The sequence below is a fragment of the Pseudophryne corroboree genome, chromosome 5 (assembly GCF_028390025.1).
Source record: "Pseudophryne corroboree isolate aPseCor3 chromosome 5, aPseCor3.hap2, whole genome shotgun sequence".
NCBI classification, from domain to species: Eukaryota; Metazoa; Chordata; class Amphibia; order Anura; family Myobatrachidae; genus Pseudophryne; species Pseudophryne corroboree.
In genome coordinates, this window is record NC_086448.1 from 720,980,694 (window position 1) to 721,001,719 (window position 21,026).

The 21,026-nt window shown below is 44.8% G+C and overlaps 1 protein-coding gene across 2 annotated transcripts in view; it reads right to left on the reverse strand.

Moving 5' to 3' along the window:
- ZNF704 (zinc finger protein 704) overlaps positions 1-21,026 on the reverse strand; it is a 217,775-nt gene that overhangs the window by 87,746 nt on the left and 109,003 nt on the right. For both annotated transcript variants that reach the window (XM_063923984.1, XM_063923983.1), the window contains exons 3-6: positions 11,617-11,720; positions 7,062-7,291; positions 3,837-3,937; positions 380-629 (exon numbers count right to left, since the gene is read on the reverse strand). In XM_063923984.1, the coding sequence (XP_063780054.1) occupies positions 380-629; positions 3,837-3,937; positions 7,062-7,291; positions 11,617-11,720 (685 nt within the window). The remainder of the gene's footprint in view (positions 1-379; positions 630-3,836; positions 3,938-7,061; positions 7,292-11,616; positions 11,721-21,026) is intronic.

The window sequence follows — 21,026 nt, forward strand, 5'->3', positions numbered from 1 at the left end:
AGCGCGCACCGAAGGTTTAACCCATTAAGGGGTACCAAAATGTATATTTGCTTCCCCCCCCACCCCCCCAAAAAAAAGATGCTTGGCCCGGCCCAGATATTGCTGCTGCTTCAAAGTAACCACATCTGAACCACATCAGGCCCTATATGGGAACTTGATGAGTTACCAGATCTCCTATGTTAGTGACTTAATAGATAGCCTCTTTACTCGATTTTGTGGTAAATAATGTGCTGTTTAAGCATGATTCCCAGGGCAAAGTGTTAATAAATAGGCCCCTTAAATACTTGGAATTCAACAGAATCCCAAATTAGAATCCTGAATTTAATGTCATGACTTGTAAGCATACAGTATATAACATTGCGTGAAAACTGTGGTTTACCTGGTAGGCATGATCAGACTGTATCAGATAGAAGGAGTTAGGAGCTGATCTGCTGAGACGGCCGTACAGCTTGCTCTCTGTTTCACAATTTCCAGCATTTGGAAGAAGTATTGTAGAGGGAACTGATGCAAAAGATGGAGATACAGGTGAGAGGCTATATATCCCTTCAGTGCTGGAGTCATTGTTCAGCCTGATCTCTGTATAGTAAAAGTCCTCTTCTCCCTCATAGTCATCAGATTCTCCAGGTCGTCTTGGGAGAGAAAGGTGGACGTCAAAATGACATCTATAAAAGAACCAGATGCTAAACAATAAAAGCAAAGAATGTCTTCTGACAGGTACATGCAAGTGAAGGTGAGAATATAGGTGCCAGGAATACTCGTGAGCAACACATCAACAAATATATATACAGTTGTGCTCATAAGTTTACATACCCTAGCAGAATTTGTGATTTTCTGGCCATTTGTCAGAGAATATGTATGATAACTCACAAACTTTTCTTTCACTCATGGTTAGTGGCTGGGTGAAGCCATTTATTGTCAAACAACTGTGTTTACTCTTTTTAAATCATAATGACAACAGAAACTACCCAAATGACCCTGATCAAAAGTTTACATACCCTGGAGATTTTGGCCTGATAACATGCACACAAGTTGACACAAACGGGTTTGAATGGCTACTAAAGGTAACCATCCTCACCTGTGATCTGTTTGCTTATAATCAGTGTGTGTGTATAAAAGGTCAGTGAGTTTCTGGACTCCTGAAAGACCCTTGCATCTTTCATCCAGTGCTGCACTGACGTGTCTGGATTCTAAGTCATGGGGAAAGCAAAAGAATTGTCAAAGGATCTGCGGGAAAAGGTAATTGAACTGTATAAAACAGGAAAGGGATATAAAAAGATATCCAAGCAATTGAGAATGCCAATCAGCAGTGTTCAAACTCTAATTAAGAAGTGGAAAATGAGGGATTCTGTGGAAACCAAATCACGGTCAGGTAGACCAACAAAAATTTCAGCCACAACTGCCAGGAAAATTGTTCGGGATGCAAAGAAAAATCCACAAATAACTTCAGCTGAAATACAGGACTCTCTGAAAAAAAGTGGTGTGGTTGTTTCAAGATGCACAATAAGGAGGCATTTGAAGAAAAATGGGCTGCATGGTCGAGTCGCCAGAAGAAAGCCTTTACTACGCAAATGCCACAAAGCATCCCGCTTACAATACTCCAAACAGCACAGAGACAAGCCTCGAAACTTCTGGAACAAAGTCATTTGGAGTGATGAGACCAACATTTCACTTTTTGTCCACAACCATAAACGTTACATTTGGAGAGGAGTCAACAAGGCCTATGATGAAAGGTACACCATTCCTACTGTGAAACACCGAGGTGGATCGCTGATGTTTTGGGGATGTGTGAGCTACAAAGGCACTGGAAACTTGGTCAAAATTGATGGCAAGATGAATGCAGCATGTTATCAGAAAATACTGGAGGAAAATTTGCACTCATCAGACCGGAAGCTGCGCATGGTGCGTACTCGGACGTTCCAACATGACAATGATCCAAAACACAAGGCCAAGTCTTGAAGGTTCTGGAGTGGCCATCTCAGTCTCCTGACCTCAAAATCATTGAGCCACTCTGGGAAGATCTCAAACGTGCAGTTCATGCAAGACAGCCCAAGAATTGACAGGAACTGGAGGCTTTTTGCCAAGAAGAATGGGCAGCTTTACCATCTGAGAAAATAGAGCCTCATCCACAACTACCACAAAAGACTTCAAGCTGTCATTGATGTTAAAGGGGGCAATACACGGTATTAAGAACTGGGGTATATAAAAACTTGTGATCAGGGTCATTTGGGTAGTTTCTGCTAGGGTATGTAAACTTATGAGCACACCTGTATATATTATATACTCGTGCCAGAAAACCTGAGACAGCTGTCTAGTAAAGTGTAGCATTATAGCATCAACACGACCAAACATGGACTCAATAAGCTCTCTGAAGTACTGTGTAGATAGCATACTGATAACTTCCTGAATAATGGTTCACAATTCCCTAATATTCACAGGTGGTGGAACCCTGCCCTTAATGGCACGTTGAATTGCATCTCATATGTTCTATTGGGTTCTAATCTGGAAAAAGAGGCCAGACTCAAAGGAATGCTCCTACAGCCATAATCTGTTGACTACAGACTTATACGGTGCCGCACTGTCATGTTGAAGACCATGCTCCCATCTGAGTGACCACATGACATGAACACGTGCAAATGATCCGCAAGGATGGTTACGTAGCGTCTGCCAGTGATGTCTGCAGATGTATCAGGGGCCCCGATGCATGCCATCTGAATATACTGTCCTGACCGACTTGTTGGTTACATGTTTACAGTCATACTGAGTCCAGCAGTGGTGTTTACAAGCTCAGGAGATGCGCAGAGACTGTTGCCGCTTGGTCAATGGGATCCGAGTGGGCCATTGGCTCCAGTACCCCACAGAAGAAAAGGAACGTTGCACTGTCTGAGTGCTGATGTTACTTGTGTCCCCAGCATTACGTTCTGCTATTATCTGTGGCAATGTGACACAGGTTCGATGAATCCTGTGAGCATTCGCGTTCTCGTCCCCGAAAACCTGCCACTTAAGGGGGATTTTGTTACACCTGTCTGGGGCAGGTGAAACAAAATCCCTGATTAGCCACGGCTCGCTACAGATTTTTGAGGGACAAAAGGATAGCCCCCAGCAATACAGGTACCTCCGGTAAATAACTACGAGTAATTGGATACCGTCCATAGCACTTCATTTGCAGAAGATACATTTAATGCAGGGGTGTGGTGGCATGTACTGGGCTATTTCAGTTCTTATGGCACTCAAGGATATAATCTTAAGTATATTATCGTTTGGAAACTTCATAAATAGAATATTAATATTTTTGTGAAAGATTTTCCAGTTACTTCCTAATATATGTACTGTTAACCATATGAAGGACATGTTTCCCAAATTGTAGTACACCCCAAAGCTAACACATGGTCGTCCAAGGCCAGTTTGAATTTTTGCTAGTGATGAGTCTTGTTGGCTTTATTAATTAGACTAACAAAAAATTAGACATAAAACCTGGGAAATAGAAACATTTGCAATGCACATAGAACAATGTAAATTGCAATACAAATTACATTTTGTTGCATGCAAAAGGCTGCAAAAAAAGCTAATTGTAAGCATCATCAACAGTATACTACAATAATTTGAACTACTTACTTTTCTATAAGACTGAAAAAAGTACATTTTAAAACTCGCTGAACAGACAATTTTCAGATTTAGTCAAATTATTTCACTAATCTTTACTTTTTGTCATTTTCAATTTTCAATTCTGTTTTTTCCTATCTAATAGACAGGAAAAAACAGACACCCAACCAACTTTTCAAACATTTGAATTCCACCCAAAATATTCACTTTCCTAATAGATAGTTACAGTGAATTACCCGAGGTGAATTGTCCTGATGTGCTTCTTGATTCCGGCCGCAGTGCTCAGAATTTTGCCACATTTCTTCCAGAGACATTTGAACATCACTTTCATGGAGTTCTACAAATAAATAGCACACAAACTCAGATGGGTTGTCTCCCCCCTCACACAAGAGTTAGACGGTATCTTTTCCAAGGCTACTGGGAGATTCAACTTACACAATATAGTACTAGGGCTGTAAAGGGCTCTCAGGATGGATAGTGTATGTAATACCGGCAGACAGGATGCGTACAGCGGCATTCCACAGTGACTACCCTCACGGGCTGGCTGCGCTCGCCGCGCTTTGGGCCCGGTTGTGAGCTTCCCACTCGGTTGGTGGCATGGATCCACCAAACATGTGGGAATTACGGGCAGGTGTCGGTATTCCAGCTGTCGGTAAAAAGCCGTCTGTCGTGATTCCGGCGTCGGCCTACCGGTACGTCGGGATCCTGACAGCTGGCATTTAGACTGCATCCCCTCAGTACCTCATGCAGACTTGGATACAGTAATATAGATGCATGCATCAAAACACATATTTACTTGTACGTTCTCAGTCGGATGCTCCCAGGTCTACAACAATAGCACGTACACCAGGGGATGTATTTACTAAACATCAGATTTTCAGAGCCACTGATGATCAGCGGCTACAGTATGACCAATGGATTTCAGACAGCAATAGTAATTAATTCTAAACAAGCCTGAATTAGCATTAATTACTATCGTGCTTTGAAATCAATCAATTAACCCTGCATTGGGTGGATACATTAATAAAGAATATATTGATAATTATTCCTTCAGTTTTATCACTCTAAGCATTATTTATGTTGAACTCACAAACATGACGTGCAACACTCTAATCAATTATAATGACTAATTATTCAGGTGTGTGTTATCCGCTATAGGAATTGTGTTTACAACATTCAAAGATGCACCATATGGAATTCTAGTCATATATTACTATACATATAATTCAATGTAACCCATCTACAGACAAATGGGGTCATGGGTCTTCCTTCAGGGAAAATCTTGTCACAATTGCATTGAGTGCAGTAATGTGGAGCAACAACCCTGAACTTTATGTTGGCATAAGCAGCTGAGACATCAGACACGAGAGATACTGTTCATATCTAGCAAGTGCCTAACATTAGATGACATGACAGCACAAAGCCAAACACAACAGACTTTATCAGTCAGCCATCTATCTCTAGCCTTGCATGAAGTATCAAACCGACACAAGCGTGACAGCGTTATAGAACGATATCATCTGGTTTAGCTTCTTAGACAGATGTATCAGGCTCAGGAATAGGTTTGAGTCTTACTACATGGCAAGTGGGTATATAAGTGTATTCATGATAACAAATATGTCAATTAGGATAAATGGATTTCTATTAGGAAAGTTATAGCATGTTTGAAATCCTACTTGTAGACTACAACCCAGGAAAAAGACTACATACAGTAAATATATTCAGGTGATGGAATGTGGGGTTATGGAAAGACCTAGTGGATGAGATTTGGACCACAAGTCATTTACAGATGTATATAAAACATTTACTTAAAGAGAAGGTTGGGTGCATGGTTATATATTTACAGATGTCTCCTCATACATATTTGCTGCAGTCATGCCAAACAGCCCCTCTTGGAACGCCAGGTCGCGTGAGAATCTTCTAGCGTCAGGCATCTTTTTTGAGGAAAATCATAACACAATGTGACTAGGATGCACAAGGAGACAGTGCTGATTAATTTGTATATCTATGTGCGACTGAGTCTCTGAATCTGAATACTAAGTGCTACAAAGTAGCAGCCGTATAAAGACTCAGGGGTCTATTTATTAACATTATTTTTACGAAAATAATGTGAAAAAGGGTGTTTTCACACCCTTTTCGCATTATTTTAGTATCACCTGAATGTATTAAAGGGCATTTGGAGCAGTTTTCATGAAAAACTGCTCCAAACCCTTTAATTTTTTTTTTTTTTTAGTAACCCACATCGCATTCCCCATACTTATAATGGGAAATGTGATGTGGCCAAATTTACTAAAAAAAAAAAAAAAAATTGGAAAAAATACTGCAGTGTGCCCTGTGATAATCTCGCCAGCTCAGACTGGCGAGTTCACAGGGCAACACTGCGATAAGCACCCTTTTACCCAGCTTCCTCTGCCCCTGAGAAAGCTGAGCTGGGACGCGGCAGAGTGATCAGCTATGTATGTCCGATGGACACACAAGCTGATCACAGTGTAAAAAGTAAAAATACAAAAAAACGTACTCACTTGTCCAGGGAGCAGGTGTCTGCTGCTCCGGTGAGCGCTGCCGGGCACCGGGTCCCCCATGTGCTGCGCTGTGACCCCAGTGCAGTAAAGTGACGCTACAAAGCGGCAGTGCACTTTACAGCACCGGGGGTCACCGCAGCGCACAGGATCCGACGCGGGGCAGCCTAGCAGAAGCAGCGCGGACCGGCTCCCTGGACTAGTGAGTATATTGATCTTCTTGGGGGGGTCCGCGGCGCATGGGGTAGTCGCAACGGGGGGGTCAACCGGGCGGTGGTGGTAGCGGCGATGTCGGCGGGGGCGGCGCATGCGCAGCAGGACATCGGGGTATTTTTACCAAAAAATACCCAGATGATGCTGCTGAGTATCATCGCAGGGACAGAGCTTGACCGCAATGGTGATAAATGCGGATGGTGATAAATACCGCCCCTCAGTCACACACACAATATACACATTAATCAGCACAGTCTCCTGGTGCATCCTAGTCGCATAACGTTGTGATTAAGACGCAATTTTAAGAAAAAAGTCACCCTATGTTAGTAGAGTTGCACAAGACCTGGTGGCTGACTCACGCCACGTATCTCGCGCTGCATGACGTACTGAGGATAGATGTATGAGGAAGCATCTATTTATGTGTGTGTGTATATATATCTATATATAGATATTTACACACACAAATAGATTACCATGCACCAAACCTACTTTAAAAATAACATTCTTCAGTGCTGGAGCAAAAGTGATGACGCATGAGCAATACTCAGCGACCCTTATATTTTTGGGGATCCCTGATTATAGCATGTAACTCCAGCTAACCTCCCCACTTATGTAAAACCAGACATCACCTAAAGCTAAGTATAAATGATTGCCCTGTAAGAGCATCACACAACATGAACGACAGAAGTAATCCTGTAGGAAATCTCATAGATCATTATGTAAACAAACCTTTCTTTTCCTTGGGACAGGGTCTTCAAAAAAGATGTTGCTAGTGTCTGTATCATCAGTGGTGTCATCTGGGCGTACCGGGCATCGGAAGTGCTTGAAGTTGTCCACAGATAAGGGTGGGGATGGAGTTGATGAATTGGAGCAGTCACTGGTGGTGTTCCAGCTCCAATAGCCACTGCTGCTGGTGCTAGACGATACACACCCGGCTTCTTTCCAAGAACCATTTATATCTGTCAACAACGGTGCATCATTATATGTAACCATACACCTCTTTCAAACCTGAACACACAGATCCTATTTGATGATCACAGCCAATAACAGCACCCCCTTTTCGACCATCTCAATCTGACATTAAAAACAGTCGGATTGAGATGAGGGAGCCGAGCGGAGGAGAGGGGGGGAGACCAGCGGGGAGACGGGGGAGAGCCACGGGAAGACGTGGGAGAGCCACGGGGAGACGGGGGAGAGCCACGGGAAGACGTGGGAGAGCAGCGCTACAGCAGCGGCTATAGCAGCGTAGCCGGAAGATGTGTCACAGCCACCGCTCACAGCAGCGTCCACCCGGCTCCAGCAAGCGAGACCTGCTGGAGCCGGGTGGACGCTGCCGTCCTGTGATAGAAAGGGTCTTTTTACTGTTTCGATCAATTTAAAGAACAGATTATCGCTGAGGAATCTCAGTTTCTCTAGCGGTGTTCTGAAGTGCTGCAGTTTTAGCCTCCACACAGCGGTGTTCTGAAGTGCTGCAGTTTTAGCCTCCACACAGCGGTGTTCTGAAGTGCTGCAGTTTTAGCCTCCACACAGCGGTGTTCTGAAGTGCTGCCGTTTTAACCTCCACACAGCGGTATTCTGAAGTACTGCAGTTTTAGCCTCCACACAGCGGTGTTCTGAAGTGCTGCAGTTTTAGCCTCCACACAGCGGTATTCTGAAGTGCTGCAGTTTTAGCCTCCACACAGCGGTGTTCTGAAGTGCTGCCGTTTTAGCCTCCACACAGCGGTGTTCTGAAGTGCTGCAGTTTTAGCCTCCACACAGCGGTGTTCTGAAGTGCTGCCGTTTTAGCCTCCACACAGCGGTGTTCTGAAGTGCTGCAGTTTTAGCCTCCACACAGCGGTATTCTGAAGTGCTGCAGTTTTAGCCTCCACACAGCGGTATTCTGAAGTGCTGCAGTTTTAGCCTCCACACAGCGGTGTTCTGAAGTGCTGCCGTTTTAGCCTCCACACAGCGGTGTTCTGAAGTGCTGCAGTTTTAGCCTCCACACAGCGGTATTCTGAAGTGCTGCAGTTTTAGCCTCCACACAGCTGTATTCTGAAGTGCTGCAGTTTTAGCCTCCACACAGCGGTATTCTGAAGTGCTGCAGTTTTAGCCTCCACACAGCGGTGTTCTGAAGTGCTGCAGTTTTAGCCTCCACACAGCGGTATTCTGAAGTGCTGCAGTTTTAGCCTCCACACAGCGGTGTTCTGAAGTGCTGCAGTTTTAGCCTCCACACAGCGGTATTCTGAAGTGCTGCAGTTTTAGCCTCCACACAGCGGTGTTCTGAAGTACTGCAGTATTAGCCTCCACACAGCGGTGTTCTGAAGTGCTGCACACACACACTAGTATGGGGCATACTTGCCTACCCTCCCAGAATGGCCGGGAGGCTCCCGAAAATCGGGTGACCCTCCTCCCGGCCCCCCGGAAAGGTGGGCAAGCCTCCCGCTTTCCCCCTCGGCCGCCCGCAGCAGAGAACAAGTGGGCGGCCCGAGGGGGTTCGATGACGCGATTCGCGCTGAATCGCGTCATCGTAGCTCCGCCCCCCGCTATGCAGCGCCTCGTTTCTCGGCACAGCACAGCGGGGGGTGGAGTCACGATGACGCGACCCTGATGCCACGCCCCCGGACCGCCCATCCTGCTGCTGGCCACGCCCCAAACAGCCCATCCTGCTGCCGGCCACGCCCCCATGCACCTACAACGCTGCCTCCTCCCGGAGGAGGAGGCAGCAAAGTAGGTAAGTATGGTATGGGGTAAGGTATTCAGAGAAGAATGGAAACATCTTGTTCTCATTTCTCTTCTCAGTTTCATTTAGCTATCTGGGAATGGCGTAACCTCCTGGAAAATACTTCTTTAGGGGAGAAGAGCAGTGAAATTCACTGTCCTCCTACCCATCATCAATGGTTGCTCCGCCCCTTTTGCCCAGCGGCCATCGCAGGCATGTCATGGAGGGAATCCGGTCTGAAGATCGACAGTACCTAGGTCGACAATGTTTAGGTCGACCACTATAGGTCTACAGTCACTAGGTCGACAGGGTTTCTAGGTCGACAGGGTTTCTAGGTCAACAGGTCAAAAGGTCGACATGAGTTTTTCACATTTTTTTCTTTTTCTTTGAACTTTTTCATACTTAACGATCTACGCGGACTATGATTGGGAGCGAAGCGAGCCATGCGAGGGGACACGGTGCACTAATTGGGCTTCCCGGTCACGTACGGAGAAAACGACACCAAAAAAACATGAAAAACTCATGTAGACCTTTTGACCTGTCGACCTAGAACATGTCGACCTAGAAACCCTGTCGATCTTCAAACCCTGTCGACCTAGTGACTGTCGACCTATAGTGGTCGACCTAAACATTGTCGACCTAGACATTGTCGATCTAATGATCCACACCCGTCATGGAGGTCTCTGTGGTACCAGTGTTTTTATATTTATTTAATAATGAGCAACTTGAAAAAATATTTAATGGTAATGGATATTTATTTGTAGATAATAGAAAATAAGATTTTACTTACCGGTAAATCTATTTCTCGTAGTCCGTAGTGGATGCTGGGGACTCCGTAAGGACCATGGGGAATAGACGGGCTCCGCAGGAGACATGGGCACTTTAAGAAAGAATTTAGATTCTGGTGTGCTCTGGCTCCTCCCTCTATGTCCCTCCTCCAGACCTCAGTTAGAGAAACTGTGCCCGGAAGAGCTGACAGTACCAGGAAAGGATTTTGGTAATCCAGGGCAAGATTCATACCAGCCACACCAATCACACCGTATAACTTGTGATAAACTTACCCAGTCAACAGTATGAACAACAACAGAGCATCAGTTCAACCCTGATGCAATAATAACATAGCCCTTATTGCAGCAATAACTATATACAAGTATTGCAGAAGAAGTCCGCACTTGGGATGGGCGCCCAGCATCCACTACGGACTACGAGAAATAGATTTACCGGTAAGTAAAATCTTATTTTCTCTAACGTCCTAGTGGATGCTGGGGACTCCGTAAGAACCATGGGGATTATACCAAAGCTCCCAAACGGGGATCGCTCGCTGCATTTTGTCACAGGGCAGCGATCGGGTCGGAATTACGCATGCGCCGGCTCCGCAGTGCGCAGGCGCATGGCAGCCGTCGTAGCCTAGTGATTGCCTCTGAGACAGAGGCGGTCGCTGGGCGGGAGAGGGCTGGACGGTGGCGTTAAGCCGCCGTTTAGGGGGAGCGGTCCGGCCAACACAGGCGTGGCCGGACCATTGGGTGACGTCACACGCAGCCGCCGCGGCCCGCTGCGGGCCGGGGAGTGAAGAGTAGCTCCCGACCAGCTTGCTAAAGCTGCGCTGGTCGGGAGCTACTCTTGAAGTGCAAAGGCATCGCTGCTGTGCGATGCCTTTGCACTTCTACGGGGGGAGACGGCACTGACATGCGGGGCTGGGCATCCCCCTGCATGTCAGTGTGAATGATTGTAGCTGTGCTAAATTTAGCACAGCTACGATCAACTCGGAATGACCCCCTCAGGGCCTAATTCAAGGTTGATTGCAAAGCAACATTTCCCTCTAATGGCCAAAACCATGTGCACTGCAGGGGGGGGCAGATATAACATGTGCAGAGAGAGTTAGATTTGGGTGAGGTGTGTTCAAACTGAAATCTAAATTGCAGTGTAAAAATAAAGCGGCCAGTATTTACCCTGCACAGAAACAAAATAGCCCACCCAAATCTCTGCACATGTTATATCTGCCCCACCTGCAGTGCACATGGTTTTGCCCATTAGAGGAAAATGTTGTTTTGCAATCAACCTTGAATTAGGCCCTAAGTACATATTGTAAGTGTGTAATAATTAGACATATTTAGAAAGACTAATAGACTTACCATTAATAATTTTTGGGAGTGTCATTACGCATTTATTTGTCTGTTGTTAGTATCAGAGGCGTCACCGGGTGTGGTGACACCCGGTGCGCGCCCCTGATCTCCTGCCGCGATCGCGGCAAAAGGGGGCGTGGCCTTGCATTTAGGGGGCGTGGCTTCGCAGGGATCCCAGAATCGTCACTCTGGGGGCGTGCCCAGCATCTCCGGAGATGCTGGGCTTCCCCCAGAGCCAGTCTCCGTCCGCTTTCGGCTCCTCTTCTGTGACAGGAGTCGGGTGCTGTAGGAGACTTTCTCACTGCAGCACCTGGTTCCTGTCAGTGCGGAGGAGCTGACATTTGGTGTCACCCTCCTCCAGGCGTCACACCCGGGTGCGGGCCGCACCCCCCGCACCCGCCTTGTGTCGCCACTGGTTAGTATCACAAGTGGCGCAGTATTCTCCCTCTATACTCAGACTTACCATTAAGTCGAACTGGAGGACTGCGAACCAAAGGACTTGTAGACAGGCTAGTCAGCACCATAGCAGCTGTCACTCTATCCATGTCTAATTCATCTGCATATTTCCTAGAACACATCAGAATGGGAATTATTTGCATTGTGCATCATTTTAATATTATTATCATTTATCTCTTAGGAGCCACAGTGCTTGAGAGCATACAATAAAATAGGAGACACATAAAACAGGCAAATACATGGTAAACAAAATAAATGAAGACCTGAATACAAAGTATAGAGAGGACACTGCTCATAAGCACATATCTATAATGTGGGCAGACGATTTTCCTGGAGATCTGATCACACGTAGTAGAGCGATCACCGGGAAAATGGGTCAGCGCCATGTGCCATGTGAGTTTGCATGGCACATGTGCCAAAAAGAGAGGGGGTAGGGGGCCCGCACCTGGCATCTTTCTTATCTTAATCCACCCCTGGGGAGCTTACATTCTAATTTTAAGAGGACAGAGCTGAAACAAGAGGAGCAAGTGTGGATGGCATTGGCCATTGGGACAGTTATTAGGGTGCACTAGTGAGGGTAGAATAGGCAAGAATAGAGGCATTTATATATAAAAAAGTCTTCTTGGGTATGGTTAGAAATTTTATAACTGGGTGCACAGAGCGATGGTTATCAGAGACAAGGAGAGGCACAGGTAAAAGGTACAGTATGTTAGATTCTGTACTTGTTGTGGGCACAGGACTGGGACTACGGGTATGACTGGTACAAACAGGATAATGCAGGCTGGATTGGACTGGGACCAGAATGGAATGAAGGCTGGACCGGAATAAGATCCGAATGGAATGCAGGCAGGACCGGAATGGAATACAGGTTGGAGTGGACTGGGACCAGAATGGAATGCAGGCTGGACTGGACTAAGATTGGAATGGAATGCAGGCATGACCAGAATGGAACTACAATGCCTTTTCTGGGGCACACTTATAAATTTGTAAATTTACTGCATAATTAAAAATTAACTTTTAATTCATCATTATAAAATCATGAGCATAACAATTATCACACCAAGTTTAATGGCATAACCCTGCTGTTCTAAAATTGTATATATGTAATGATATTTATCATAAAATAAACAGCTCTAGCAAAAGTATAAATTAACAGTATGTATTAGTCAAACGGTATCCGGAGACCTCAAATTTCTCTATGAATAGAGTTAATTACAATGGTCTGATCGTCCTTTTCATCACCTCTCACCATTTAATCAAAAGAGAAGAAAAAACACCAATATGCTCAAAAGTAATTTTTGTTGGAGTTTGTACGTACTCCCTTTTTATAATTATTTTACTAAAGAGTAAATCTACTTTGCTGCTCACCAATCAGTCGTGTGGGCAAACAACCTACAACCATATGTTATATTGAGTGTGTATTGCCACTATCTTAGTGTATGGTAAATCACCCCAGTGTCCTTAATAAACCTTGAGGTGGCCAAAATATGTAATATCACACAAAAATTGAAATATATGAGGCTGTTGAATTTTTAACCACCTGGTTCTGACTACATAGGCGGAAGCCCACCATTCAGTTGTGTGGGCGCCCCCCTAACCTGCAGATAGTAACTAATGAACCCCTCTTAATGGACCTTAATATTTGAAGTGTGTGGTGAGCAATACAAATAGTCTCAAATAATATGGAACACTATGAATCGCAAATCACATGTAAATGTCCTCTTGCAGTACTTTCAGTCTATAAATAATAATAATAATAATAATAATTTTATTTATATAGCGCTCTTTCTCCAATAGGACTCAAATGCATATGCATAAAAATGGTAAAGGCAACTGTGATCAAGCTGTACAAAGCGAAACGTACGTCAACGTCATTTCCGGTTTCGGTCCGGGTCCGTCTCACTGGGTGACGGACGCCGGGGATCGTGCCTCACATCACCGTATTTCAGCGCTCACTACCTAGAGGGATTTTGGTGGTAACAAGCCAATGTAGATAGTAGTAATTACATTTCTTTTTTCTCATGTGCTCGGTTTATTTTTCCCGGACCCGTCTCACTGGGTGACGGATGTCGGGGACTGTGCCTTACACTATCGTATTTTAGTGTTTACTACACAGAGAGATTTTGGTGACAATAAGCAAATGTAGTTAGTGACAACTAATTTTCTCTTGTCCTATGTGCTTTATCTACTTTCAATAGGAACAGGCTCTCTCATTTCTGCAGCCGGGATACCCTGCACTGCAATTAGAGCATCAGGGTTCCATGCGCAGCTATATAGAAAAAGCAGAAGCCAGCTCCTCTCTGTACTTTTCGGAGCAGAGTGGAGTTTTGGATGTCTCTCTCATCCTGGATTCAATGTTTTTTTAACAGATACAGGACAGCAGAAGACTATCTATCTCCGTATACTCTGTCTCACTAGATTTTCCCCACTAAGGATCTAATTATCAATACCTAATTTGAGTTAGGGATTTCCAACAATCTCTCTGTGTGATTGCATATACATATATTTATAGATTTAACACATTGGTAGAGGATTTTTGCACGTGATCTATGGCGCTTTATATTATTTGAGATAATTAACTAAGCTAGATATTTTTACTTAAATCTCTCTGTACCATTTTTATGCATATGCATTTATAGACTGAAAGTACTGCAAGAGGACATTTACATGTGATTTGCGATTCATAGTGTTCCATATTATTTGAGACTATTTGTATTGCTCACCACACACTTCAAATATTAAGGTCCATTAAGAGGGGTTCATTAGTTACTATCTGCAGGTTAGGGGGCGCCCACACAACTGAATGGTGGGCTTTTGCCTATGTAGTCAGAACCAGGTGGTTATAAATTCAACAGCCTCATATATTTCAATTTTTGTGTGATATTACATATTTTGGCCACCTCACGGTTTATTAAGGACACTGGGGTGATTTACCATACACCAAGATAGTAGCAATACACACTCTATTTAACATATGGTTGTAGGTTGTTTGCCCACACGACTGATTGGTGAGCAGCAAAGTAGATTTACTCTTTAGTAAAATAATTATAAAAAGGGAGTACGTACAAACTCCAACAACAATTACTGATTAGCATATTGGTGTTTTTTCTTCTCTTTTGATTAAATGGTGAGAGGTGATGAAAAGGATGATCAGACCATTGTAATTAACTCTATTCATAGAGAAATTTTAGGTCTCCAGGTACCGTTTGACTAATACATACTGTTAATTTATATTTTCGCTAGAGCTGTTTATTTTATGATAAATATCATTATATATATACAATTTTAGAACAGCAGGGTTATGCCATTAAACTTGGTGTGATAATTGTTATGCTCATGATTTTATAAAGATGAATTAAAAGTAAATTTTTAATTATGCAGTAAATTTACAAATTTATAAGTGTGCCCCAGAAAAGGCATTGTAGTCCCCTTTTTCCCTTTTTTTGCATTCCTTTGCAAAAAAACCCTTTTGTATTGAGTCTACTTGGACTAGATATCTGGGAGCACCACCAACCAAGAGCTGTTATTAATTTAATTGGGAGCAACAGCCAATATGTTGGTTTACAAATGACTATATATTTATCTTTAAAGGTCCTGTGCGGTTTCAACTACAACGTGTATGACCAGAATGGAATGCAGGCTGGAGCGGATTGGGACTGGAATGAATGCTGAGTATAACAGGTGAGTAGGACTGAAGACATCGCAGTATGAGAACCGCGGGTGAAGCTGTATATACTGGAGTTGATATTCTGCAGAGTGGGAACTGCAGACTGGAGGTTGTAGATATTCGGCAGTGTGGAATACCGGAGCTGAATATGCAGGACATGTTGCAGGAGGCAGACAAGCGCACTGGTGTGAGGGATGACAGGTGATTGCAGCAAGGAGGCCTGAAGAAGGATACTGCTGTTGAATGGTTAAGTGCTGTTTAACAGTCTGAAAGACATCAATGTGAGAATTGCTCAGACTTGCAGAGTTAAGGTGCTAATGCTTTGCAGTGTTGGAAGCTGCACATGTTTTGCAGCTACAGGAGCCAGGAATCTACTTTAAAGTTGAACTTGTTATCTGAGCAGTGTGTATTGCTTGCAAATAAACAGTAACTTGAGCAGTAGCAACTGCTTGAAAATGAGCAGTATGGAGAATACTAAGGGCCTGGAGAGGAGCAGAAACAGCTGAACTACAATGCAGAGGAAGGGATGCGTTTAGCATCCTGCCCAGTGTCAGACTGAGGCATGAAGGGTCCACCAGGGGGGTGTAGTGGTAAGGGCCCATGCTTAGGGGTGTGGTCAGCATACAGGGGGTTGTGACCAGCCAACAAAGGGGCTTGGTTAACCATTAGAGAGTGTATGGTCTGGGCCCCTTTATAAATATAATCCATGCATGACAATTTACCAGATTAAAGCAATGTAGAAAATACACCATAGTCCGGGGAAGTTAATGTAACATATGTATAATGTATAATTCAAGTGCACAGTCTGGAACCTGATCCATAGAGGAGAGGGTGGGACCTCGGGTAGTGGGGCCCCCTGGGGGATTACCTTGTACTCCGTGGGCCAGTCCGACCATGGTCCCGCCTGTCGGGATGCCGGCGGTTATGTGACCGACACGGGAATCCCGACAGAACTCAGAATACCCGCAGCGGATCACCGACAGACGGGATGCCAAAGCTGAGTTTTAGGGTTCTCCCTTAGGGTTAGTGCACAGGGGAGGGTTAGGGTTAGGCACTGGTGGGGTGGGGGGGGGGGGGGGTTTAGCCCTAGCTGCCACCCCCCAAGGGTTAGCCATTAGGGTTAAGGTACGGGACAGGAGAGGGTAAACTCATGTGACCTCCGGCATCCAGACCACTAGCATATCTTATGTATTCCAAGAGGAATAGCAGAAAGTGCTCTCCTGAGCCAGGGACCATCAAACAACCAAGGTAGGAGACAAGGTGAACTGACAATGTGCTAGTGGAAAGAAATGGTTTATATAGGGCTCACTGCACTGGGACTAGGTACAGGAGTCATGTGAGAAGCAAATCTCTATGAGTGGCTGAAATTGTGTCAGCTGACCTCAAGCAAGATGGAGACCCCTATGCAGCAGGAACATATTTCTGAAGTGGAATAAGCACAAACATCCTAAAATGACTGGCCTGTGGGTACAGGCCAGTCGGTGAAACGACAGTAATAGCTGAGGTAAAAGGGTCCGAGAACCCACAGTGTGACAGATCTAAGATGGGGAAAGGGAGAATGTTTTCAGATGTGATTTGAAATGTATGAAGAGGTGGTGTAGTTGAGGGTTCTGTAGGTAAGTGTGAACAATTTCAATTACAGTCTGGTGGACACAGATGCTAGTGTAGGGATTTGCAAAGTGGTGCAGAGGACAGAGTGTGACACAAAGGGATATTTGGGGGTAGGTGGTGTTTTTGGGCCCTAATTATTATTTGTGGGTACCCCCCCATCCCCATCATACCCGAAAATATGTGTTTTGGGGGGTACCCGCAAAGATCCTTGGCAAGAGCAGAATGGTAAATTCTCATGAAAATATTCATTTTCATGATGCAAATTTATGCAAAAAATATTGATCACATCCTTGTTACACACGTGAATTGGAATAGATATTCCCCTTTCGGAGAAGGGAAGGAAGCTGTATTTTGAACATGTTTGGCTTCAGGGAGTGTTGAGCCAGCCAGTTGGAGACAGTAGAGAGACACTTTGTTACATGATATAGTACAGAAAGGGAGAGGTTAGGGGAAGAAAAGTAGATTTGGGTGCCACAGGTAAAGAGTTAAGGTTAACATACACTAGGTGATTTCAGCCTAAAAAATAAACGATAATGACATAAATGTTGTTATCATTTATTTTTAGGCTTTTATCGTCCAGTGTGTACGGGGTAATATTGGTGAACGATGCGTACTCCCACACGTCGTTCAGCGATCACCAATTCTGAGCTGACATGCAGCTCAACCCGTCAATGGCCCTCATTCCGAGTTGTTCGCTCGATGCCGAATTTCGCTATATTGCGATTAGTTGCTTACTGCGCATGCGAAATGTTCGCAGAGCGCATGTGCTTAGTTATTTTACTCAAAAGTTAGGTATTTTACTCAAGGCATTACGAGGAATTTTCTTCGTTCTGGTGATCGGAGTGTGATTGACAGGAAGTGGGTGTTTCTGGGCGGAAACTGGCCGTTTTATGGGTGTGTGTGAAAAAACGCTGGCGTTTCTGGGAAAATTGCGGGAGTGGCTGGAGAAACGGGGGAGTGCCTGGGCGAACGCTGGGTGTGTTTGTGACGTCAAACCAGGAACGAAACTGACTGAACTGATCGCAGTGGCAGAGTAAGTGTCGAGCTACTCGGAAACTGCTAAGAAATTTCTATTCGCAATTTTGCGAATCTTTCGTTCGCAATTCTGCTATGCTAAGATACACTCCCAGAGGGTGGCGGCTTAGCGTGTGCAATGCTGCTAAAAGCAGCTAGCGAGCGAACAACTCGGAATGAGGGCCAATGTCGGGCTGAGCTGCATGGTCGGTAGAAAGAAGTTAGGAAAAATGTGCGCAATTAAAACCAGAGGTGCAGCCAAGATATGTGTGGTACAGTGTACATCCAAAATACACCAAAACAATAGACAAGGGTAGAAGAACTACACATACATAAGGCGCTCAAAGGTAAAAATAGTACACCAAATAGGAACTTTAAAACAATAATCACCTCACTATTTCCAATACAGGTGAAGGACTTGAGATATAAGCTTGAATTTTCTTTCTTTCACCGTCTTTAGTTATAATCTAAAAGACAAAAATGTGGCTACCTCCACATTGTCACACGCCATAGGCAGCTTTCACCGCACTTACCCCTGCGTGCCTGCTGGTCTGTGTTGCGGCCTCCGCCTTCGGTGGTCCACGGGCTCCGGCGTCTGGCTGGCGCGGCTCCCGGCGGTTCCCCGGGGCAGGGGCGCCGCCATGACACCCGGCATCACGTGGACGGGGAGCAGGTGACGTCATCAGACTGTTCCGCCAATCCAGCGGAGGCGCGAGATTCAAAGTCAGACGCCGGGCAGAGCCTCGGTGCCTGAGTATCGTCTTTTCCCCTGACGTGGATGCCAGTGCTCATGTTCCCGACGTATCTCTCTGCAGTCGTACCCCAGTGTCTCCAGCACTTCAAGGTGCCAGTTGCTGCACAGTTCAGCGTATACTGCGGCTGGTGTGTTTCTCTGCAATCCAGTCACCAGTGCTTCTTGGAGTCAGCGTGTGCTGCGGGCTAATTACCGCTCACAAGTCATACAAATCATCAGTGCCTCTAATCACCGCTCTCAAGTTCTATAAATCATCAGTGTCTTTAATCACCGTTCTCAAGTTCTACAAATCATCAGTGTCTTTAACCACCGCTCTCAAGTTCTACAAATCATCAGTGTCTTTAACCACCGCTCTCAATTTCTACAAATCATCAGTGTCTTTAATCACCGCTCTCAAGTCATACAAATCATCAGTGTCTTCAACCACCGTTCTCAAGTTCTACAAATCGTCAGTGTCTTTAACCACCGTTCTCAAGTTCTACAAATCATCAGTGACTTTAACCACCGCTCACAAGTTTTACAAATCGTCAGAGTCTTTACCCACCGTTCACCAGTTCTTCACATCACCAGTATCTTTAAAAACATCACTTGCAAATTCTTCAGTTATTATTATCTTGTACCAACACTCACAAGTACTTCTTTTCCTGGAATCCTCAGCATTGCTTACAAGTTCTCCTATAGGCCTGGACATTTCCCCATACGTTCCTTCTCTGCCATGTGACATTGTGTTGCTCTCTTCCTGCAATAAAGTTCTTTAATATTTTCACCAAGCTTTACTGTCAGAGTCCTGTATGAGGAAGACCTATATTAAGCCATCCCTGTTCCGACCCAACTGTGGTTCCTCTCCCCTACCATCGGGAGAACCCCCGAGTTCACAACACCTCCAACCTAGGTCAGTGACACACATATCATGTGTTTGAGGTAGGGCACATAAAATACAAAAGAGAATAGTGCAGTAATCATTTTACAAGGGGGATTTTCTGAATAAATCAATGCACTTACAAACGATTGTTAATAAACAGCATGTCTCATAATCCCACACGGCATACAGCTCAGCAGCCCACAAGGAATATTTGGACGAAGGTCTGAATAGATGTATCTATCTGGAAGATAAATGTGACTACCTCCACATAATATGTGTTTTGAGGTTAAGACACATAAAGGAAAAGAAATAGTGCGATGATCCTTTTAACATATAAAATGTAATACATCAGCACACTTACAAACAATCGTGGTTTAGTCGGCATTAAAAACAAAAATCCAAAAGGCAGCTCAGCAGACAACAGCAACCACCCTCAGGTCCTAGTCCAAGATTGAAAACTAGACAGGTAAGTGGTCCCCCAGTCCGGATATGAGGGTCCACACAGAGAGTAGTCACCGCAATCACCGCCAGGTCCTTGTGGATCAGATGTATGGAAGAGGAACACTTAACACGTTTCTGGCCTTTTGGTCCTTCGTCAGAAGTGTAAATCCCTTTTCCATTAAAGTCCTATTTATACCCACTCCTATTGAAAACACCTGTGTCCCATAATGATGTTATCCGGCGTTCACGCCGTCTTGCGCATGCGCCGTAAAATCCGGAAATTGAAATGCGTTCCACCTCGAGCGGAAATCCGGGAATCCGAGATGCGTTCCACCTCGGGCGGAAATACGTCACTTGCGTTCCATTTACCTGGAAAATACACTCCGTGGATCGAAATAGAGATGTCAAATGATAAATCCATTGGAACAGCGTTTCGCGTGTTAGATGTCCATATATACAGAGTCCCAAATAAGAATCCATAAATATAAAAACAATAAAAAATAAGATTTTACTTACCGATAAATCTATTTCTCGTAGTCCGTAGTGGATGCTGGGACTCCGTAAGGACCATGGGGAATAGCGGCTCCGCAGGAGACAGGGCACAAAATAAAAGCTTAAGGATCAGGTGGTGTGCACTGGCTCCTCCCCCTATGACCCTCCTCCAAGCCTCAGTTAGGATACTGTGCCCGGACGAGCGTACATAATAAGGAAGGATATTGAATCCCGGGTAAGACTCATACCAGCCACACCAATCACACCGTACAACTCGTGATCTGAACCCAGTTAACAGTATGATAAACGCAAAGGAGCCTCTGAAAAGATGGCTCACAACAATAATAACCCGAATTTTTGTAACAATAACTATATACAAGTATTGCAGACAATCCGCACTAGGGATGGGCGCCCAGCATCCACTACGGACTACGAGAAATAGATTTATCGGTAAGTAAAATCTTATTTTCTCTGACGTCCTAGTGGATGCTGGGACTCCGTAAGGACCATGGGGATTATACCAAAGCTCCCAAACGGGCGGGAGAGTGCGGATGACTCTGCAGCACCGAATGAGAG